General features: G+C 36.6%; 2 protein-coding genes across 7 annotated transcripts in view; one reads left to right on the forward strand and one right to left on the reverse strand.

The window, feature by feature from the left end:
* Positions 1 to 4,244: 4,244 nt before the first annotated feature.
* LOC139960661 (uncharacterized) lies at positions 4,245 to 14,562 on the reverse strand. Of its 3 annotated transcripts, XM_071959209.1 has the most exons (14): positions 14,349 to 14,562; positions 12,625 to 12,750; positions 10,966 to 11,446; positions 10,319 to 10,424; positions 9,552 to 9,769; positions 8,816 to 8,950; positions 8,072 to 8,248; positions 7,591 to 7,727; positions 7,246 to 7,348; positions 6,832 to 6,909; positions 6,319 to 6,499; positions 5,208 to 5,291; positions 4,906 to 5,080; positions 4,245 to 4,404 (listed from the first exon to the last, which is right to left on the reverse strand). In XM_071959209.1, exons 3-14 carry the CDS (start codon positions 11,431 to 11,433, stop codon positions 4,377 to 4,379), a joined length of 1,890 nt encoding a protein of 629 aa, XP_071815310.1. In that variant the 5' UTR covers positions 11,434 to 11,446; positions 12,625 to 12,750; positions 14,349 to 14,562; the 3' UTR covers positions 4,245 to 4,376. The 3 variants fall into 3 exon arrangements, with proteins under 3 accessions (XP_071815310.1, XP_071815309.1, XP_071815311.1); XM_071959208.1 differs by lacking the exon at positions 12,625 to 12,750; XM_071959210.1 differs by lacking the exons at positions 12,625 to 12,750; positions 14,349 to 14,562 and adding an exon at positions 12,840 to 13,320.
* Positions 14,563 to 14,749: 187 nt separating this feature from the next.
* LOC139960659 (protein kinase C-like) overlaps positions 14,750 to 24,772 on the forward strand; it is a 153,685-nt gene continuing 143,662 nt past the window's right edge. For 2 of the 4 annotated variants that reach the window (XM_071959207.1, XM_071959204.1), the window contains exon 1: positions 14,754 to 15,146. In XM_071959207.1, the coding sequence (XP_071815308.1) occupies positions 14,971 to 15,146 (176 nt within the window). In that variant the 5' untranslated portion in view covers positions 14,754 to 14,970. Of the gene's footprint in view, positions 15,147 to 24,772 lie in introns of all 4 variants that reach the window. The other 2 variants (XM_071959205.1, XM_071959206.1) reach the window with 2 other exon arrangements.

The following is a 24,772-nucleotide window of genomic DNA, read 5'->3' on the forward strand; positions in this document are numbered from 1 at the left end:
TTTCAAAAATTCAGACACAGTTAATTTCTTGGTGTACAAATATTAAAACCTCTTATAACGGCTATTATAAAACTTGGTTGAAGGAAATGAAAAATAGCAGATATTTCCGAAACCGAACAATACACACATAGGCGTAGGAGGCGGGGGGTGGGGGCTGCAGCCCCTAATTCGCCATTACTAATGTAAAAGAGAGTTTTAACATAATTGGACTTCCATGATTTTTCTCCATCTACATAAGACATTTCGTTGTTTACATTAGCATCCCGCGTTATACTGTGCCACTTTGACGGACCGTACGGTACACGATGGCATCTGATGTAATAACCGATGCTTGCTTATATGATATTGACATTAACATGTTGGACGCGCGCTTTGCGCGCGAAAATTTTTGGTTATTTTTTTCGGGCAAGTCGGACAATTTTGAGGCTGTTCATCCTGGAACGCCATTTTCATGCTCACTGATATGATGTGATATCTGCTGTTTGCTTTACAAATTCGAACAGGCGCGTAGCGAGGAATTTGCCAAGGAAAGGGCGAAGCCTGTAGGCAAATTATCTGAGCGTAGCGCCCCCCATTAGTTGGCGAGAAGCGTATAAGAAAATTTTGCCCGAAATGCCTCCCAGATCGCTGGAAATGGCACTACCCAGGACCATTTGTTGGCGCGAAACGTACAAGCAAATTTTGGCCGAAAATGCCTCCCAGATCGCTGGAAATGACACTTCCCAGGCCTTGTAAGTTGCATCTAAGCACTTTCTATTTTGAAATTACTAGCGATATCATTAAATAATATGCTGAAGGGGGGGGGGGCGGTCGCCCCCTTCCCGAAATTTGTCATGTTCCCCGACAACACGGTCGAGTTCGAGACCAGCCACAGTTGGTTTCATAGCACCGTTCTACAATTGATTAAGGCGTATATACACACACACGCGTTATGATATACCATATATAGTATATAGATCATGAGTAAGAGAAGAAAAATGGAAACGTCAAAAATTGAGTTGTCGGTGTAAGGGGTAGGGTGAGGCACACGCCTCTTCCGAAATCCTTGATCCGTCACTGGCTACCCTGTGTATATAATAGGGATCAGCGTTGTAATAATGTCACTGTTCCTCTTTCTCTTCCCGGTGTCTTGGCGTTTTTCTTTAACTCCCTCCTTTTCTCCTTTTTCTCTCTTTCTTCTTTTTCTTTTCCCTTCCTTCCTCTCCTCCTCCTCTTTCCCCCCTCTTTTTTCCTTTTTTCTTCTTTTTTTTTTCTCTCCTCTTTTTCTTACCCGGGGGGCGCGCGCCCCCAACGCCCCCCCTGGATACGCACCTGATAAAGCTTCAACTTTAATTTCGGTTAAATGAGTTTTAATTTCCGGTTTTTCAAATCTGGTAAACTAATATTTTATGAGGGATCAACTTTCATGATATTTCATACTTGAATGTACTGCGTGGGATGCTCTAACCTTAATGGAAAAAATAAAATTTTAGGAAAATTACTTTTAATCCAGTTTTTAAATTTTGCGACACTATGTGCAACACTTTTTCTTAATTTGCATACCCTATGTGAAATGGTCTAATAAAGTTTCCGATTAATACATGCTGTTACTATATCAGTGACAGATCTAGAGTTTCATAGGCTACCTGTTCAACATTTATAGGCTACGGCTACAATCCAGATTACCGTACGCAGCGTGTTCTTATATCATTCAGTGAAATTGAACATCTTGGTTTACGATTGGAGTGGTGTATGTAGATTATTAGAGTCTTCCCGAATGCAATAACAATTGACAACAATGCCTTACATGTGGAACATTTACGGAACAATAGAAAATTAAATGATAATTTGATGAATTCAATTTTCATTGGTTGACACAGATAGGTAACAGAAAGAAGGAAATATGCCGCCAGAGATTGATAATGAAGTTCAACCGTACATCACAATTGATCTACAAATACGATCAGGGTGTGCATTATGCGTGACTTGATGTGCATGTGACGGTCACAGTGTGACTTGTGACAGGTCCAAAAAATGATGCCATTCTCTTACACAATTTATTTCCATCTTATCTGAACACAACTTATTCATGAAACAGTTCATATCCTTGTAGCATTAATAAAATTGCCGTTCTCAAATGATGGCGTGGATAATGAATGAACATATGAAGACAAATTACATTTATATATTCCGTTGATGCACAAACCATGATATTATAATAACATACGTAATAACTCTCGTTAGCCCAATCCATGTTTTGAAAATTTATGTGAATACTTGAATTCTAGTACTAGACCAATATTCCAAACTGTGTTATTTCAACCCAACGGCTGCATTCTGAGCCAGTCACAAAGAATTTTGCCCATATTCTGTAATATTCTGGCTTATCTTCAATATAAGATCACTGTAGCAATCATCCCAGCAAAGTATTGGGAAGTAAAATGCAATAACTGTATATAGCGAAATATAATCATGATGTGTTTTCACTTTGTGTTCCTTTGTATAAGTGGGTCTCAACCGGGATAGCTTCGTTCTTTATATGGGACAATCTGTTCAGTTTGACCAAACATATCCACCCAAATAATTCCGCTTATCGTAACACTGCCAACTCGAGCAATTCCAATATACAATGCTACGGTATTCTTGCTTAATCTCATTTTTGGAAAGGCACAGGCTATTTAATTATGGGTTTAACTCAATGTGTTCTCCTACAATTTTGAGAGCTGAACATGGCTGAAATTCCAACTGGATGGGTTTTGGAGCCAGAAAATTCCGAATGCTGCCTTTTTTTTGGGGGGGGGGCGGGGCTGTTAATAACTCACATGGAAATTTTCAATTGTTTACTTCATTCCAACTGAGCATTTCGAATGAAGTGAACAATTAAACATTTTGCAGAAAATATGTCAACTAACGGGTCAAAGTTTTACATATGTTGATGGCACTTTTAAGCTACCGTAGATTAGCATTGAGCGTTTTATCGTATTTCATAGAGACATAAGCCTATATATCTTGAACTTACTTGGAGCTAGCGAACAGGGTCAACCCACCCAATAGCAAAATTATGTATAAATAAACCGAATTGAAGCTGGCGAACGTTGTACAGTAGTCTATTAGGCTTTTTTTTTTTTTAGAGTATTACAAATCATGCGAAGTTTTGTACGGTGAAGTATAAGGATCGCGAGATGCAATTTCTCAAAGAGGCAAGGAAAACGTGGTAAATATTACTATTTGGTCAATTTTTACCAAATTTTGTAGGTCATTTACAATCACAAGAATATTTGAATAGGCCTAGGTAAATTAGAGCGTTACAGTCGGAAATTCCGATTGTCGCACTCAAATGTTCCAGCTATCGTCAGTTTTACCAAGATTTGGGGGGGGGGGGTGACAACCCCAACACCCTCTAGCGACGTCCCTGCTTTCAGTAAGGGTGTGGGTGGATGGCGACAGGTGGTGGATATCTAGTCAAAGGATGAATAGACCAATCAAATGTCAAATGTAGTATGTTATGACAATACAAGCGGGGCGGGGGCATATCATCACCAAATTATGAAGGTACCTAGAAAGAACACCCTTGTAGAAAGTCTTTCTACTATTCATTCCCACTCATTTATTATGTAACTTGCTCTGCATCGAGTACAATTCTTTTCCCAAATTATCTAGTATAGGTTTTCAATGGACTGTTACATGTGGAAATTAGAAAAAGGTAGACAAAGAGATGGAAAAAAAAATACACACACAATGAATATTACCAATCAGAATTATACTTGGGGTCACCTGAACTTTCAAGACCTATCAAATATTTTAGTCACTTGAATGTGAGCTACACAAAACACACCCACTCCATATAAGGTATGAAAAATGGCTCATAAACCTACCATACCACTGTAGTGTTGCCCTAATGTAGAACTTGTCCTTAAATTTTATGAGAGGTTTGTTACAAATACAAGTTATTACTTCCAGAGGCACTGCTTAAAATATGACAGAAGTCATGTTTATTATGCATTTTCATCTCCTTCTTCGACGAATGGAAAATAAATGATCACAAGTGGAAGTTACTGACCAGGAAATTAAAATTAAATAAATGCAAAATCCATCATCTTCACTCAAGGTTAACTGATTTACCGGAATATCAATATTTCCTCTACGAGCTATAGCAAATTGACTTTTTAATATAGGAGATAAAGAATCAATAGAAGACTTCTTTCCTCTGTAATGAACTAATAGGCCTTCTTCCTTCAGTGACCGGGGTTGATGCAGCTCTAAATTTGAAATAAGGTTATGAAGTATTGAGGCCTGAACTTCATAAAACTCAATGGTGTTCTTCATCTCCTTTGTGATGATATTTTCCTCTTCATTCGCTCTGTATAGCATATTGAGGGCACACACTGCTTTCCTCTTCACACCCATTGGAATTTTTTGTTTGTCCTGTAAATTAACAAATAAGTATGTTCCCTTATTGAACAATTAAATAACAATATGTATGTATTAACAATGCATTCATTGTACACATTCTAAATACAGTAACCAAATGAATGGGCTACATGGTGTGACTGTTCCAGTGATGCAGTCATTGTTATTGTGCACATATTTTCTACAAATAAATGACTAAATATACATGTATAAAGTTTCATCTTTTAAACTGCAAAGAGGCTTGCAGTCACCAGCAGGATTACAATCTATGATCCCTGTTTGCTCTATATGTGGATGATCTATGTATGACACATGTTTCCATCTAGTTTAAAACAGTAATGGTCAGTGATGTCAGTCCTACTTTGTCTGCTGTTGTTAGGAACCAAACAAAATTGTTGTTGACTGTCTACCCTGTAACAACCAGAGCAAATAGATATATGTACATTTAAAGGTACAATGACTCAGAAAAACAACTGATCAGTCAGTCAACTGTCAAACATATACAATAATAATTACCGTTGAATGTGCATCATCCAAATAATGATACAAATTATTGGACAAGTCAGCCACTTGTGCAATGTAATTGGTTGGTCAAGTCTGAAAATTCCATTGTAGGTTTGGATGAGACCCTTTATGGATGCAGAAGATTTTTTAATCTGCTTCCCTACCCGCTGTGCAATAGCTTGTCCATCTAAATTGCAAAAAAAAACAACAGAAAATAGCATTTATGATTATCAAAATGAGAATATAGCCCTTATGAATGTTCTCCTTTAATGCTGACTTACATAGTCTAGTACATTAAAAAATAAAACACTCACATTCTCTGCAAATCTCCTGAATTTCAGAGTTTGATTTCTGTGCGACATCCCGGCATTTTTGGAGGCACAAACATAGTGAGGCAGCTAAAAAAATAAAAACAAAGAATAAATAAATAAAACGCTAGTAAACAATTGGAAACAAAAGTCAAATGTTTAGCCACATCTTCCTGATTATACTTTGGTCGAGACATATAATGCCTAAATAAACTCATCTGACAGTGAAGGCAGATGCTATTGAAAGCAAACATTCACATTTAATCCCATAGTGCATACCTATGGCCATTAGACAAGTTACAAACACTCAAGAATGAGTTTAAGAAAACAAACATAGAGTGAAACATAAGGGTTCTTGAAGCAGACAAATTTGATTGAAGGTACATTTGGAAATACCTGTTGTGTCAGAGTTGTGCCAAAACAAACAAGGTTATCATTGCTGCTTTCTTCTGTTCTTCCACCTGCTTAATGCATTATAAGAACTGCACTGATAATTGTTCAACCCTCTGATATATGTGAACTCCACAAAACATGTAGCAATCACTAAATAAAATAACAACACTTCTCGTCTGGTCATTACTCTGTTCACCTGATTAAACGATAAGCTGAATAAATAACATCATTTAAACTGTTTGCATACAAACCGCCATTGTCTCTTTTCAATACAACAAGGAACACACAGACCAATACATGGCACACCCATGCAGCTCATTTGGCCGAGTAGGTCCCTTTTTGGCAGGTACATGGAAATAACATTACCCACACAAAGTGATTTTACTGCCTATTCTTTTTTCTACTCAACATTTCCAATAACTAAAATATAACATCACAAATAACAATGTGCTGATGCAAGTAAGAAGGCCTAAAGAGTGCCATTGATGACTGATCTTAAAGGCATTTTGAGAGCAGACTTATTCTTGGGAAGCTAAATGCAAACTCATAGTGCCATGATAGTAACTTTTGGGAAGTGCCATCTCAGGCCTTCACCACACTAATTCCGATGGCATCAATATTTGTTTGATTGTATTGAACATTTGAAGAACTTTAACCTGTATTTCATTGGGGATGGTTTAATTGGCTACAGTTTTGAAAACTCATGGGATAGGATGAAGCTTACCTTGGTTGCAAACCTTTCCCATGGCAAAGTGGCGAAGTGCATCAGAGAGAAGGTCGATGCGATGCGAAGGGGTCATCTCTTTGGTTATGTGGGCAAACTTTCTTAAATAAGACCACAACTTTTCCATGCCTTCTCCATCTGTCAGCCCATAATCTTTCCTCCACCTTGTGCTGTATGCAACCTGAAAAGGACAGATGTTTACCTTTACAGGGGCTATAAGTGTGCCCTAAATGCTAAGTATGCCAAAATGGGCAAAACAAGAAATAGTTTGATGAGCAACTTTGACCATTTTCGACTATTTGTTGTGTCTAAATCATTTAGACTGTCAAATACATTGAAATCACATTTAATTTAGTTTCAACAGTCTTTCACTGAATTTTGGAACAATCAAAAAATGTGTCAGTCATGACAAACGAACACACTCTCTGTATACACACACAAACCCCTTGCATGAATACAGTAGGTTAGAATTCTAGTGAAAGCTAAAGGACAGCAAAATATGTGTTTCTATACCTGGCATTGCACCTTATGCCCATATGCATGAAAAACAGGAAGTGCAAGGTCATATCCTGTAAGTTGTGGCAAGTTTTTCTGTAAGATAATAGAAGTGAAAATGTTATCATGAATATGTTTTGTTGACCGTGAATTATGCAATGACTTTAATAATAATTTCATTGCTATGATCTTGTTTGGTTTTCTTAGCTTCTTTTTGTAATTTTTTGTTATAAAATATATGACAACATACTATTGATGCAAAGAAATTTTAGTTATCTGATAGCAGTTGTTAACTGAATATATTTCTGCAGTTATTGTTCATTTCTATAAGTCAAAATGATCAACTGCTTCTCTAATACATCTCAATCCTTTCTGATGACATGAAGAAATTTCATATTTCAACTTTGAAATATAAGTAACAAAACTATTTACCTTAATATGTGTGTCAAACTTGCATGCTATATCATAAATGACATGATGATGCAAGGTACTACGCGTCAGTAATTTCTTCAGTAAAAGAGCAGGGTATGCATACCTGAAATCAATGAATAATAATATTAATATATATTGAAAAGTGATGCTATGATGTTGCTAAAGTGAGTTGGCATCTTTTATCTATAGTTAGAGAGAATTTCAGAGACGAGATGTGTAAGTTGAGGTGATTGAACAATGTAGATCAATCAGAAAATTATATCCTGTCTGCCTTTCAAACAAAGCAAGAGCTTATGCTTAACGCATGTTGTTTGGGTCAAATGTGATTCATTCCATGTGACATACCTTTCACCGTGGCGCATGCTCAGAAAAAGACGGGGCACACCATGGCGACAAGCTGAGCCAAATACACCAGTGGCATCTAAGTTTGCGGTCTTATTCTTCGTTCTGATAACGGATGTGGCTTGAAAACTGTTGCACTCCTGTTAAATTTACAAACATGTTAATTAGCCTGAAATGATGCCAATAGTTGCGTGAACAAGCGTCTCATATTGCAATATCGAAGCAAATATGAACTGTTCTTTATCTTGTTTTAATATGATACTTTAAGCAGTCAAAATTCTCCCGATGCTTTATTAAGTATCACATCTAGGAATTTAGATTAGATTATTGATAGCAACATTAATGATGATAAATAGCAATTGTTCTTTAAAAATGTGCGGAGAAACCACACAAACAGTCTGCAGTATTTGTTAAGAAGCCATGTACTGTGCAAGTCTGAAATGAGTGTTGCTGGTACAATGTGCCTGTAATATGTTGAACTTACTTGATGTTCTTCCTTACTAGATGTCTGTGTACTGTACTGGTCGACATAGTCATCCACTTCTTCCTGGTTGATGAAAAATTTAGAAGCATGCTTGGGTGGCTCTAAGCTTGTTCCTGATTTTTTTTTCCTCACCAGACCAAAGTTAGCATCAAGTGACACAAATATGCTATCATTTTTCTGCAGAATGAAAAAAGGCAGTTCTTTCAATTAATCATGTTCTGTCTTCTCTTTGTTGTACTATGAGGATGGAATGCTTATGTTACTTTCATTTTAAATGTGAACTGTAGAGTGCATTTTCAACACAAATTACTGCATGTATGGTCAATGTACATTGTGATGGGTTACTTTTCAATATTAAATGTCTTTGAAAAACAAACATTACCCAATGGTTTGTTTCATTTCCTTTCTTATCATTTGCTTCTGGTTATTGAGGATGCATTGCAAGGGTCATTCACACACTAGCCTACAAAAAGAAGTAAGTCACAGCTTGTTTTGGTTACCAGAGTGCGTGACATCTAGGGCACCCAGCTATCTGTCAAACATTTCCCAGTGCATTTTGGTCTGTTACTTTACACACTTAAAGTTGTGGTTATGACAAAGTTATGATTCTAGTTGTCTTTGGCATTTAAATAACTCATGCCGCAGTGTTACCAGCCACATGCCAATATTCAAATCACTGCTGCAGCCAAATGAACATTATTGCCAATAACAATTAATTAGTTATGAACACACAGTGAAAATTACCTTTGGGCAAGCTGGACAAGCTGAGCCATCATCATACAAGCCTTCTTCTTCCTCAGGGAGCCTTTCAGTTTTATAATGAAAGAAGCGAAACTCTTCAAATGTCTCGTGTGTTAATGTGCGATACAAGTATGCAGTCTGAAAGAACAAACAATACATTACCATGTAAGGTCATAACTCACTCTACAGATATAAGGTCAGCAAGTATATGAAATTTCAGTCACAAAATACAGAACGCCTGTCAGAATTGTAATAAATTTTAAGGATAAATAAAGCTAAGCACAACAGTTGACCCATTAGAAAAAGAATACATTTTTTAATTCACAAAAGCAAACAACTGATTGACTTTACAAATAATGCCTGGTGTGAAGAGCTGACATATATTCATCATGTTTTAAATGTTGATACAATATGTTAAAAACCAAAAATGTTAAAACCACTTACCGATGCTATCTGTATGGTTATCTGTACAACTTAAATAGCAACTACTGCATCAGCAAAATAAGATATTTCAGGATCACTTTATACATAATTTATGCTCACAATCTGAAATATATTAGAAGAATGGTTGACTCCTTTAAAGACACTAGAGAATGTGATGATACCTAACATGAATGATCAGGCATTTTGAATCATGACATACTGTATGTAACAAACCAGTTCTATTTCATATCCATTTCATGTATTATGCCAATGATAGAAATACATTTATGCTCCACAAAAAAGCTCATCGACCTACCTCGGAATCTGACATGTAATTTTTCCACTGTAAGGAATGGCATATAGCTCGCAGTGAGGATTGAGTTTCTAGTAACAGGACTCTCATCCATTCCAGCAGTTCAATACGAATAGCACATCTTGGTCCTTTTGCACTGGAGGGCCAATAGCCACATCGTACAAGACTCTCAACTTCCGGTACACATGAACAGAATATAAAATCACATGTGTGACCTCTCCCTTATAGAGCAAGAAACATAAAGAAATGTATTTGGATGTAGAATGGTGAGCAAACAAACGTTAATCTTCAAGAGAAACCATGAAATTTAATTGTACACATGCATTCTACCAAGCTGGTTTATTTGTGTTTAACCTGCCTTCTCCCTCATTTCTTTTCTACTTTTCCACTTGTGTACGTTACACGATAAAACCAACCGGAATTTAGCTCTTCTGAGGAACCATTTTTATACTGACTGAAAGGTACATTTATCGTTTGTTGGTAACATCAACACTACATTGCAGAAAATTTCATGTGACATCAAAAGACACCACAAACTGACATTCAAATTACCCCATTTACTAAAACTCTGGTAAATTTTTTTGTTATTTGCATAACAAGTAATGCATGTAACTATCTACCATTTACATTAAGTGGGATGTGGTACCTGTTCTAGGGTGTCATCAAGCATATCAAATATGAAAACTCATCATGCTCAGAAGTTCACACCTGCAAAACATTAATTTGCAACTAATCAAATGAAAAACAAACTATTGGTGTTTTTACAGTACCTCTATGGTCAAATACGTCCATTGACCTCATGAAAACGTTACCGCAGTCTTCATGGTGGGTAGCCTTCAGCTCTTTCTTAAAGTTGAAAGTGGAACGAACACCATCCTTAACAAATATAATCAAAATAATAAAATAATAAATGAATAATAAATAAATAAAATTATATGCACAGCGGTTCGTGATCATTTTTGTGAGTCATACACTAATTTTTGAACTTCTTGTTAAGAATCAACCCCCTCCTAAAAGAAGATTGTCATGTTCAGTAAATTTCAGTCCACAATTCAAAGTAGTAAGTCCAAACTTGAATGTTTTCAGATCTTGACCTCTGTTGACTGACTATTCACCTTTACTTTACAGACCTCTGCTGGCCTTTAATTTACATTTGGAGTTCATAAACAAAGTACTTCTTGGTTTATCATGTCTACAATCCAATGCATAACATAGACAAACACATATAGCATTACCATCACATATGCTTCCTTTGCTTTGACAGGGAATAAACATCAACACTGACATGCATCAGTACATCGTATACATCTAATGGCCCACCAATCCTATCATAGTTCCTGAACCCCTTACCCACAGCCCCATATAACCTATATACATATGGTACAGATTCTGAAGTAAGGCAAATATAGTAGTATACCTTGTACTGCACTAAGTTGTGAAACTTTGTATTCAGTGCATGCTTTTCCACTGCACATCCAGGGCACATCACTGGTCGAGTGTCGCAGTCAAAGCAGATGACCAATACTTCAGGGGAGGGTTGAGAACAAACCTGGCAACAGGTACAAGAGGGTACAGAGGATTCAATGTAGGCAGTTTGTACATTTCTTCTAATATTTTGCCATGCTCTGACTTCTTCCTCTTTCTTGGTTGGTTCAGTCTCTGCAGCTGATGGACTTTTCTCTATCCTCACCTCAGCAGCCACATGATCCATAGATGGAGTTCGACTGGTCGATGGTGCTGTTCTGTCACATACATTTTCAGTCGAAACATGTGGTATATTGACCGGGAAAAACTTGACTGGAATCCTTGTAACAGACAGGTCTTTGTTGATGTGTTTTCTAGTAAAAACAAGTCTTTTGCGCTTGATTTTCTTCTTTGGAGGCATATTTTCAGGAAAACTTTTGAAGGAAGATGAAAAAACATGAATAATTTAGATCAATATGCAGTTTCCCGAGTTAAGGGAAGGGAGGAGGGGGGGGAGCTTGATTTTGGAATTGGAGAAAGAGTGACGAGGTGCGTGCAACCAGCTATCACCTGTATTTTTCCCCACCACACATACATGTTTAAAATAGACTTCTTTTGGAACATTGATGAATACTCACGAAACCTGTATTTGTTACCATCTTACACAACTACTCAAAATGCGATATTTATAAGATCTTAGAATGACTTAAACTTCCTTACTAATATTTAGCATAAATTTAAGTTTAGAGAGCAGAACCCACTTTCAAAAGTAAAATTGACTTAATCATGCATGTCCTATGCAGTAAATACATATGCAGCTAGTATGGCATATCAATTTGCATACAACAAAAACATTTGGGTAGTTTGGTAGATGCTGCTTTTGTTTAAGGCTGTTGTCATAGGGCATTTAAGGTCAGTTGAGGCCATAAAGTGGAATTCTTGTATTTATGCCATATATGGTGACACTATTGTAATAAACAACAAGAAAAGCCACATTGTACAGTAGCTAGCTTTCCCTTTAACCTGCACAGAAACAAATACCAGTCTATATATCTATTAAACATAGAACTATATACAGAAATAATGAACATAGTAAAGTACTCTAAGGTCTACAATACTGTTAACCTTACCTTAAATGTATTCACTCCCTTTTAAAACTTTTAGATCTCCCACACACTTAACAACACACTTTGAATGCATAGGCACATATGTACACATAAATGGCAATTACTGACTTTTTAACCTTTCTATTGAACTATAAAGCTGCAGTACTGATAAAGCCACGTCATGAGTCAGCCATCAACTTATCATGGTTAAGTCAACTATAGGCCTCCAATATATATCATAAACCCCAGAAACTAAACTATTTTACAATAATCATGTTAAAAATTAAAGAACAATTGAATGAATGGAAGCACTCTGATGAGTAATTGGCCTCAACATTCTTTATTAGCAAATATATCACTTTAAGGCACTGTACCACAGCATTATCCTACACAATACACAGTACAATGAAGTATAGCAAATGCCAACCCTCATTTTGCAGTAGGGGTAAATAAGACTATAAAATAAATAATGCCAATTTAATTAATTGACCAAATTTAAATAATACTTTACACTAAACTTCTTGAACTCTTCTCATGAGATTGATGACTTCTCCAAAGTAGCACAAATGATGAAGTGATGGAACAAAGGGAAATTGGAGCAGATGTTCCCCAACCAACTCACTAATACTGATCTTCATAGAAACATTGAGAAAAGGACAGATGTATGCAGTGTCTGAGAAGTAGCCAATCAAAGACAAACATTAACTCTGGATTACTTTACCTGGCTCAAAGACACCATACTCTAAGGGGTACAGCTTTGTAGCAGGAGGAACCTGTCATGATGACTCACATCCTGTTTATTCCCTACTCTCCATTTTATTCCCTACCCTCTTCCCTTAATCCTCTCTTTGTCCCTCTACTGTTTATCTTTCACCTCTCCTTTTCCTGGGTTGGTTTCGTTCATTCTTCTCTCCATCCCTTGTGTAGTAATCCTCTTACATATCTATTTGTGGTCACCATGCTCATTAACCTGTCTGTATTTCTGTGTGTGTATTTGTCCCTGCTGTTAAAGTACTTGTCATATAGCCTCTGAAGAAGATCTTGCTAGGCAAACTTACTTACCACATCCTGTTTATAAGAATTCTTTAAGAGGAGCTCTGTCTCTATGCGCAGAGCTTTATTATAGACCAATAGGGAACTTAGTAAGGCAGGCCAATTGGGAAATATGCAAAACTACACTTACCACAGTAGATTTATGGTACACTTTGGTAAAGGTGGGTGAAAATGCAGTTGTGCATATTTCATAGAGGGTCTTTTTATTTCATCACTGTTACATTGGTTGTCCAAATATTGACCAGTATCACAACTGCATCAAATTAATTCTGTGTAGTTTTGGGTATATACTGTAATTCACTAATTTCTGTAAAATCTTGACCAATTATTCCAAAAGCATGTTCAATTACCAAAATGCTACATGTTACACAAGAAAGGTCATTCATCTGGGGACTTTGGTGGGATTTGAACCCACACTCCAAAATCAAGCTTTGGATTCAACCTCATGACAAAGTCTTGACCAAAAGAATGTCCAACCTGGACCACATGACATGCTTTATGTGTAATGAACAGAACAGAATTTGCTTAGACTGTATTATATGACATAAATTAAGGTCAAAGGAATGATGCTAAAGTCTTGATTAAGCTTCAGTTCTATTTTTTGTAAATGAATGAATGAAACTGTAATGATTAGCAATGTCGTCAGAGCAGCCTGCTTAACCTATACACCCTTGACCTACATGATAAGGCCCTGTCATGTTTCCCCAGATCAAATTTTGGGTACATTCTCACTGGTATTTTCCACAAATGTCTTCAGACAGTCAGACACTTATGCCCAACAAATATGCGCCGGCAATGTACAGGCACCGTCATGTTAGGCCTATGGCCAATGCAGTTAGGCCTAGGCCTATGCTAGCCTATGTCCAAACACAGCACCTACAAAGGCACCTAACCATTTTTATTTTTTTTGCAGTATGGCCTGTGAAAATAACCCTACTATAAAAAGGCATATAGCCTAACAAGTAACACTAACTTACTGAACAATAACCATAGTAATACTTCGACAACTGTCCTAATCTCCGTTAGGTCTTTCGTGCGAGAAAGACTAAGAGTAGTTAGTCTACGAGTAGTTAGGCCTCTATAAGGCCTTACGTTAGGCTAGTACTAGCAGTAGTAGTATCAGTTATCTCTAACAAGTAACATACGCCTATCAATTTCACGACACGATTGCACTTACTATAGAAAAATGACGCAGATCGAAAGCGTTGATGGAGTAGGCCTACTGGTTGGACTGAATATCTAATTCATGTAACTTGTTTGATGTTGGTTGTTAACTTTATGCCTAAGCATCAATGTACAGCGAATAGCTTTGTGTTGCGATGGAAATACTTCAGGTCGTTATTAGAGTTAGCATCCCAGTCGCTTTCTGTAATATCCGACTATCAAAAGTCTCCTTGAATGGCTTGTAAGGGTCCACGATAGTTATCGTAAAGTTCATAACATGTGTGATGAAGTTATAACACAGCACGATAACTATCGTGGATCACCATTAGCAAGAACCACGTTAGTTATCGTGACGACAAGTAGAATCGGGTGCTGTAGTAGTAATAGTCTTACAACAGTCTGACTAGTCCAGTTTATATCGCACTGGGCAGTGTACGTTACGGCTTTACGCTCTGTTGATGACAAGCCTGTTGTAATTTGTAAATAGATCACTGCTTCACAACGTCTGTGTACACTTCGTAGATGTAATCAGCTTCGTGGATTATCCCCCGTATTACCATTTTTCGGCCTAAGCTAGCAGTTTTTTCCACTTTAGGAAGGCGGATTGTCGTAGTGTTTCTGTTTGCCGCTGTACCATGTCGGACCAAGAAGGAAACAACAACGACGATGGGGCCGAAGAGAAGCAACCCAAGGGTTTCGCTCGTCAAGGGGCGCTTCGCCAGAAAAATGTGTTTGAAGTAAAGGACCACCAATTTATTCCAAGATTCTTCAAGCAGTTCACGTTTTGTGCTCACTGCAAGGATTTTATATGGTATGTACATTTAAGTCCTATTTAAACTGTACCAGTGTTGTGATGGTTGGGAGGACTATATAACCAGAATTTTATGCTAGGCTAGGAATGTTTATGTGCTGGTTATTCCAGCTCCCGATTTCAAGTCAGGCCCAGGCCTGACCTAGTCCTAGCCCTACTGTTAATTCGTCATTGTAAATCTTAAAGACCTAGGCCCAAACAGTTAGGACAAGATTAAGGAGAGTTTTGTGGTGGTGCTATTCAAGCATATTTAAAATTGAAAAGTCTTATTTACCATAGAATATAAAATGCCTAAGCTAGCTTACAATTAGTTGTTGATACTTTTATCTAGGTAAACATCTCCTGAATTTATGATGTACATGCTATTTTCTTACTTAGTTAGACCTAGTTGTAAGGAACCATGTCCCAGCCATCAGGCCTATAGCCAGGAATTCTGACATGGAGGGGCACCAGACATTTAAGAAGGGGCATCAACATTGAAAGTGGGACACCAAAAACTTGCTAGGACTGGTAGGAGGGGCACAACACTCACCTCCACATGTTCCTGTAAGACCTAAAGTTAGACTACTATACTGCCACTGGTAAATCATTAAGTGATTTGGTACTAAACTACTTTAGCCCCCATTATGGGATGTAACTTAATTGTTAATATCTAATGCTACATACTTACTATGTACTTCATCCAGACAGTACAGAGCTATCTTAAGAACTGTAAATAGTTTTGGGCCTTACAGTTACAGCATCCCTCAAGTGGCACACAATTCCAGTGGAGTTTCCAGTTCTTGTATACTAACCTACGTGTGGTAGGCCTATCTCAGTTCAACTACACTTCAACGGCTTAACTATTCTGCATACTCAATGTATGCTCTAAGTTACATGTTGTGTTTTGGTACTAATTGAAGTAATATATTTGCACTACAGTTATGAGATTGCCAAATAATTGACGGCTGGTTGGGAACTTTGCGACTTTGAGAGAAGAAAGTGGTACCAATTATGCTTTTATACTGCATATGAACAGTGTTATTATGGGACATACTGGGTATGGGTACAGTATAACCTAACACAATACTGTACGATAATTTTTAATCCAATATGTGAAATAAAGTTCTGGCTACATTTGCTGAAAGTTTGTTAAATTAGTACGTATGTATTGTTCAGCTACTGTACGTTTTTTTCTGTCATTTTTAACAAACCATTTTATAACTTATTTTAAGTGATAACAAATATTGTAGTTGGTTTGTAACAACGACTGGATAAACATGAGAAACAGAACAGTGCTGTAGTTTGCAAAATATGTAAGGTTGACCAAAATTATTCGTGCAAAGTCTTTTTTTTCCAAGATGGTTTTAGCCTTCTGGTGAGGTACAGTATTGTACCCTCTAGGTGATTACTTCTGTGAATATATATGTACTGTTAACTTGATTCGGTATGATAAAAGCCAAAGCCTACAGTACAGTATACATGTGTGACCTTCTGAAACTTTTGGTTGTCGAAGTGAAAAGTCCTGTTTCTTTGTAGAATTCTGAACAGTGTACAAATGAAATGACATGTAAGTCTTCCAAAATAATGTCAAATTATATTAGATTCAAATTTTCTGGAAAATTTGTGTTTTGACAGTTTGCTAATATTAATAGCCCGCAGTTAAGAAAAAATTGAAATAATTAGGGCATGCTACCATTTACAGCATACTGTACTTAGCTCTTTATGTGTGTTTAATGTATCAGTGGCAAATTATGCTATTTAATGACAATGTATGGTATGCACGTGTACCATGTGTGTGGGTTGTAGGCATTATTGTCACAATTTCTGTTTAATAGAGCCTTGCACATGACAGATCACCAATTCAGAGAGCATGCAACTGTCAACATTCCCACTGTGACTTCCACCTTTGGTTTCATAACAGTTTACATAGTTTCGGCCTATATCCTGATTTACATACATACCATGTCTGACTATAGAAGTTGTTTGAAATGAAGCTTGATTAATTTTACAACTAATTGCACATGTATACTTTACTTTTCAGTGCTAAAAAGTCAAGTGAATTGCCATATATAGTATATAAATGCAAAACTAAGTCTCTTGTTTCACTTTGAGTGAAAATAAGAGTGTAGTGTGAGCTTTATGTTTCTAAATGCACCCGTGCCATGGTCTGGTAAATGTTGGGACGTGGCAACACAGATCTACAGACCTCTGTCTTTAAACATAACCTTTGAATCAGTTCCTTTGAAGCGCTCTATGTACCAGAGCAAATTCAGACAGAAAAGTGTACAGAACGTGAGAAAAATCAATCGTGGCATAAAAAAAGAGGACCCCAGCTTCAAAATTTCTGCCTGCTCGCAATCCCTAAAGTTTGTATAGAAATTATGTGTTAAACAAAAGAAAGGCAGAATTTGCCTAGTTAGCAGATTTCACACCAATTGTTTACATGCAGACATGTACGCAAATTTTCTCTTTTCACAGAGCAGTACAATGCAGCAGTGCGGCACATACCACAATACAGTAACAAACAAAATATATATGTACGGTACTTGAACAAACGTTTTACTGTATATGTAATTTCCAGTTTCTTTTGTACAAAGTACTATCTATACATTGATATACTCTTTTGAGCATTATGACAGTGTTATGTACAGGATATGTACTTTAAAAGTTGACAAACCAAAATTTTAATTATCATTTTCACCAGTATAGTAATGTACTTCATGAAAGGATAAGGATGGATGATCCTACAGTACTTAGGGGAACATGTATGCATGTTTATATTGGAGTGAATTCGAAAGGTACAGTGTTTCACATCGGTGGTTGTAAATGATCACTGGTGCAACTTTGAATTGATAGGTTTACATGCATTGGGTGTCAGCTCATGTTTCACTAATTCATTCATGAGTCTCTGCTCATGCATAGAATGATATAATTTTACTATAAAGCCTGTAGACACTAGGATGTAGCCAGTTACCCCCCCCCCCCCTCCCCTCCTTCCCCAATTATGTTAACCATTTGGAAGCATTCACCTAGAAATAACCACTTCTTGCATTTTCTTGTAGTATGTGCATGCATACAAAGTCTATGTCATACATAATTACATATGAATAATTCATCAGTTATATCCCATCGCAAAATGCATGGCAAGTTGCTCATGAATGTACACAATACTAAGACTGTAGAAAAAAACACTTCTTGTAATTCCTGATGCAAGTTTGTGCATGCAACAAAGTCTATGTCATACATATGAATAATTCATCAGTCAATTCATCAGTTATACCATTGCAAAATGCATGGCAAGTTGCTCATGAATATACACAAGTACTAAGACCTACAGTAGTGCAGTACTGGTACACAGACACCATGCAGTGCATATAATACTAGAGACAGAATCCATAGCCTTCACAACTGCTACACAAAATTTGAACACGGAAATATTATTGACTAGATACATTTTTGCTTAGTTTGTGCTTGTAAAGTTTGTCAGTTTTGCATTTGCCATGTGAAAACATGTAACAGCTCCTTGGCGCTATCAGATATTTACTTTGTCTGGTCATGTAGAAAAACAAAATGTTATGTACAGGTTTCACTCTTAAATATAATGGGAATTTAATGAAAATGTAGTCAACAAGTAGGAATGTCTAGGGGAACCCCCTTAATACTATTTTGTTTCAGTGACTAAGCAAATTAGTTGAAACAGCCCTTTTGCGTTTCTTCCGGAATTATTCAATACCTAGACCTGTAGAGTGCAAGTAATTAAGCTACTTTGCTTTGCATATGGATTGCAATTGTCCACACCAGACTAAGATTCTCTACTAAACGGTAGAAATTTGGATCAATATTGAGGACTATAATTATGAGTAAAGTAATTAAAACACTTGTTTCAAACCTCAAAAATTTTCTTCGCTCCTCTCTTACCTGTCTCCAAACTACATCTGCACTTTCCTATCTACCTAAGCTACAGTACATGACTGGAAACTTTTTAGCACTGCGCCCTCTATAACCCACCTCCGGGACTCCCGCCCCCTTTCGAGCCCCTCCTTATGAATCTACCATTCAGGAGTGAAGCTACATGATGTCACGGCTGGATTTTCATCCGACCATTTCTATCACATTCTTACACTTTTTGATGATCGCATTTTCGTTTTTTTTTTCTCATCTGAAATTGATTCTCTGTCACCACAATAGACTTGATTCAAACCTTCTTTTCCAATAGATGTCTTTGAATATTAATTTTATAGCTTTTTGTTACTTTCATTTCATACCAAGAATAAAACTTAAAAAAAAGAAAGAAAGCAAAATATATACATCCACCTACTACACTGTATAGGTTTAAATAGTCATTAGTGAGAGTACTAGATTTCCCTACATCAACTGTACAACTATGATACATACATGTGTACAGTGTATCACAGGATATAGGTACAGTACATTGTGTGCATGTACATGCAAAACGAAATAAAATAAAATAAATGTACGTAATACTATTATATTAATACTGTAACCACAGGCCCAGCAGATCTCAATATTTGCTAGTAGTCTCCTTATTATTTGTACTACAATTGGGTCACTTCTTATTGTGACAAAGTTCAATTCCAGTTGGTTTAAACTATTTCCTATTCATTGACTTTGCAATTATACAGTAAAAAGTATACAACCGACTCTATTAATGCAAACAGGGAGAGCTGTGGTGCTTTGGCCAAGTAGCACAGCTTTCTTATTAAAAGGTACTTGAAGAAAGCAGAGAATTCCATTACATGACATGACATAACAAAACATCAGATCGCTTTGAATCGGAGTGAATCGAATCGAAATCAATCGAATCGAATCGAATCGAATCCCATCAATCCATTGCTGGAAATGAAACTCGTAATGACATTACAGAATTTGCAGTGCCTGTTTGTATTGACATAGTGGAGGACGTTCTATCACTTCATGCACAAGTTGTTGATTGTTGAACCACGTCGATTGAAAAAAGAAGCTGACTACTGTACGATCATCAAAACTGAAAATGAAACGTAATCAAATATTGCTGTTTTGATTATCTTAAATTGCTTTCCAATGTCAGGATAACGATACTGAGCTGTTGTACTTTGGTTTTGACAAACTGACAGATTATATATATAGATATCTCTTTGGTAGTAATTGTGTTTATATAGGTAATAAACTGTTTAACTGCCGCCAATGCTTGGACGTTTGACCCACTCAGTTTTGGTAAACCCATTCGGAGGTGAGAATTTGGAATGCTACGTCCAGTAGTACTGCTGTAAATTTGTAACAGTCAGTCCAATCACTTGCACTATCGCAATTGCAGTGCAGGCAAGTGTTTGAAATAATGCCCAATGCACTAATTAAACAAACAATTATCAAACTCAATAAAAGGAGAGTTATGAGTGCTACTGTATATTAGAAGGAATCAGGAATTACCAACTTATTTTGTGCAGCTTCCCCTATAATTGAGGTTTTGATATTATTCAGAATAGATTACAGACTTTTGGTAGTATCAAAATTTGTGTCATTTGAAGCTGTATTTTGAGCTAAATTTTTCATTGTGTCACACTCGAGAACAATGGAATTAGCCAACAAACCCAGCAAGGGTTTGGTTTGCCAAATGAAAGAAGAGTAAGGAATTGTGTTGTAAACGTGTATAGTTGTGGGACACAAAATTCTCGGTATTTTGATGAGACATTTAATAACTTGCTTGTTGGGAGTAGTCAGATGGTTACATATATAGATCTCATTGTATGATTCAGCATTATTCAAATTACAAATATGTATTTATACTATTATCTTATTGCTTGGACATACAAAGCAGGATTCTAGTTTGGGTGGAATCTCCCGAGTATGTTTTCGGATCAGTACCGCGTCCCACGTACAATAGGGGTATGATAACGAGTACAATTTACTCGTGAGTTTGAGTAAGAGTACATGTATGTTTTTGTTGTTGTTTACGACTGTACCAGTGCAAACACTAGAGTACAAATGTACCTAGAGGGTACAAGTACAAATTCAAAGAGAACCAATGTGGATGCGAGTACTTTATTAAAATTATACGTCTTTAATACAAAGTATGCCAACAAGAAAATCATTGATGAATATTAGATGTTTTATCTAATATTGTACAACGATATCGACCACCGATATGTTTGAACAGCTAGCTAGCGCATTAATCACTCTGATCAAATGCACAGTACTTCAACAAAATTCTTTGGTTTTTTTTATGGATCGTTTTTTCCAAGCAATATTATATATCTAGTTGTTAGTTTGTTGTCCTTGAACCTAACTTGAACCCATATTGAACATAACTCAAGTGCTCCCCCTCTCTCCCTCTGCCCCCCCCCAAAAAAAATGCTACCTGTAAAAAGTACATAAATGTACAACAGTGAACAGCATTCCTGCATTTCATGGTATGGATGACTTTTGAACTTACAAACTCCTAAGAAGTAGAACAGCCACTGTATAAAATAAAGGAAAAGTTACCTGTGGAATCTAGTATGTTTTTTGCCTGGTATATCATATATTTATGGAAGCAATTTTGGAATGCTGTCATTCATTGACATGAATTTCCGGAAGCTGAACAATTAATTAATGAATTTGATTAATTTCTGTTTCAATTTGAGGTTAATAACAGGCAAAAATTGCTTTCTTTATCGCCTTAGGAAGTAGTTGAAGGTGAACGTGACTGTGTGTACAGTACATATATATAGTAGTACATTAGTATAATGCCATATACACATCAAGGAAACTCATGAATGAGTAATGTAGGTCTTCGGTGAAGAACGTTGCTGAAATTGCACCAATTTACATGATATTTCTATAAGGTTGTTTCACACAACTGTTATAATGTGAAGGTCTTATGCCACATGGTAAGAGGCATCGGGCAGTGGCAGTGTGGATAATAATAGATGGGATTGGGGGGGGGGGAAGGGGTGCATTGCTACGGACCTGCAAAGTGCCAACTATCCTGCTTTCACGAATAGTCCCCCAATTTTTTAATGCAAATATCACAGTCTTTCTGATCATGTACTAAAATCACTTCAAATTTTAATTTCCATAATTACAATCAGAAATTGGCAGGTATGTTTTCACTTGCATAGAAACATGGATAATATGCACTGAGTTCTTAGTGAAAGTGAAATGCTATATGTTTAAGTTGGATTTTTTCCAACTTTCGCTTTTATTTCCTAGAATCTAAACGATTTTGGGAATTTGTAAATCTTGTTAACAGACAGGTTTGCAGGTCTCTTACTACAATGTCACCAGTTATATTGTACATGTTAAACAGAGATGGGAAAACTGCATTAAAGGGTGTGAAGACTCGCGCAAAAAGAAACGTCTAATGTCGGTAATCTGACCTAGTTTCGAATGAGGTGTAACAGAAGTGTTAGACACCACCATCGATCCCAGAAAATACACACACAGCTTGCTACCGTCGGTAATTATACACTAGTTTACAGTCAGTACATACAGCACGGTCAATACCCACAGCACAGTGTATAAACGATATGTACAGCGATGGACATCTCAGGTCCAGCTAAAGATAACAAGGTATCATGTTTCATTACTGTCTGCGACACGAACAAAACGTCACTTGCAAGCAACAGAAAGTTAACTTTTTCAGATGGCCGCACACGGCTTGGGGCGAGTCTTCAATGCCTTTAAAGGATTGGAGAGAAATGTAAGATAGGCACTCATAAATGAATGCCAGTCAGTTTCTAGGGTGTAGTTCTGCCCATCTTAGAAAATATTAAACACCATGTTAGCCTGCCAAAGTTAGCCCTGACTTCCTTTTTAAGCATTTCAGTATATGCTTATTACCGTTACATGTGTATCGGTTGTGCGACATTGTTCTTCTCCCTTGTTACACCTTGTGTTCATCGAGGCATTTTCTATAGTAAGTTACTAAGACCTTCCTAGGCCTCTTGTTGTTTGAATTTACAATGTTGTTTTTATTGTAGCTTACAGTAGGTACATCGTAAGACCTGTGCATTAATTGTGTGGAGACAGCCGGTACAGTAAGTATATCGTTCGTAGTTCGACAATTAAAGTTTGTAGGACTGCATTTAGGTTTCATAGCAGTTCATTATTCATAGCTCAATTTTCCTTACCAGATTATGGAGAACTTAATTATCAATTTTAGACTGGATGTATATATACTCTACTTCTCAGCTCTTACATGTCTCATCTTTACAAGTGCACTCTGATCTACCTAGCTTTGCAGACATTTATTTAAATTAACTTGCATTGAAATTTGGAAAAAGAAAAATAAGGTCTCTTTATTACAGTATACTGTATGTACTGTACATACATGCTAAACTTCTTGAATAAAGTGAACAACATTTTACCTCCAAAACACTTTTACCACAAAAAACTACTGTACCTAAACTGTTTTCTATAATGCTTCTCATGCAGACCTGTTTTACTTGTTTACAGGACGGTCTGCATAAGAAGGCCCACCCCCCCTCCCTGACACACACACACACACAGAGGTAAACATTTAGCCTAATAATGTCCAATTGTCCATATGTCTGTTCTATATACAGTTTATGCACTGTTGATATACTATTACAGTTCTTTACTGAAGTGTTTGCTAAATACTCGCCATTGCTACTGTGCAATTGTTCAGAGTGTTAATTACTCCTTGGTTACGAGTTATTGTTTTTTTTTCTTTGTGGTGTGCATCCTATTTGTCCGACAGGGCCATGGATTAAAGTACAAAGGCAAAGGTCAAGGCATTTCACTGACCATATATACTAAAATTCTTATCAGGATGCTTTTTTGTAAATTATAACCTTGTCAGAAAGAATATAGACTTTAAACCATTCAGTATATGGTAGTGTATATATCTTTGTAATGCATCTGTATATGCAGCACCAAGTTTATACCCAAAAGGTACATGCTGTAATGTATGCGATAGAAGTGTGGGTCATTCTGTGTCAAATCAACAAGAACAATGTGCAACGGTAACATGCAGAAAGAAAGGGAAATGTTTTTTCCATTGTCCATGTCTTTTCATAGGTATGGCCCTCAGGAATTTTGGATAAACATAGACATGTTGCATTTTGTTTTATACCTAGGTTCAACAATGTCAATGAAAGTTGAAGCATTAATTATACTGAGAATTAAAGCAGTTACAAAAAAAATAACTGTTTATTTGTTATGTATTCATTCATACACAATGAATGCAATGAATATTCATCTGTTGCATTAATCTTGAAAAGCTTCTTTGAATAATTATCATTAATTGACGATATACTTTTCCTCCCGGCCGTGTGACTGTACGCAATTACTTTATGTTAATATTATATTTCTTTCTGTAGTGATATTCCATAAATTTCAAACCAAGTTGTTTCCCTTACAGTAAATAAATACATGATGACTGAAAATAATGCAATGAAATTTACTATCCTCCTTACTTACCAGTCTTCTCACAGCATCTGTACACCTGTTCTACGGCCTTGCCTCGAATGACCTGATAACCTTTGACATTGACCTTACATGTTGACCGGTCACCTCCGGTCAACCTACCCCTTCTCTTACCCAAAGTGTCTCATAGTGTACTCTATATGGCTGTCAAGATCGTGACAACAATGTATACTAATAGTCCTTCCTTGTGACTATATAAGTAAAGTCCATTAAATTTG

This window comes from Apostichopus japonicus, chromosome 19, assembly GCF_037975245.1.
Source record: "Apostichopus japonicus isolate 1M-3 chromosome 19, ASM3797524v1, whole genome shotgun sequence".
Taxonomy (NCBI): Eukaryota; Metazoa; Echinodermata; class Holothuroidea; order Aspidochirotida; family Stichopodidae; genus Apostichopus; species Apostichopus japonicus.

Coding starts and splice junctions, on each gene's coding strand:
- LOC139960661 (XM_071959208.1), bottom strand. CDS start 11,433: ATGCCTCCAAAGAAGAAAATCAAGCGCAAAAGACTTGTTTTTACTAGA. Junction 7,349..7,590: donor AGCATGCGCCACGGTGAAAG/GTATGTCACATG, acceptor CATTGATTTCAG/GTATGCATACCCTGCTCTTT. Junction 6,910..7,245: donor AGTTTGACACACATATTAAG/GTAAATAGTTTT, acceptor ATTATCTTACAG/AAAAACTTGCCACAACTTAC.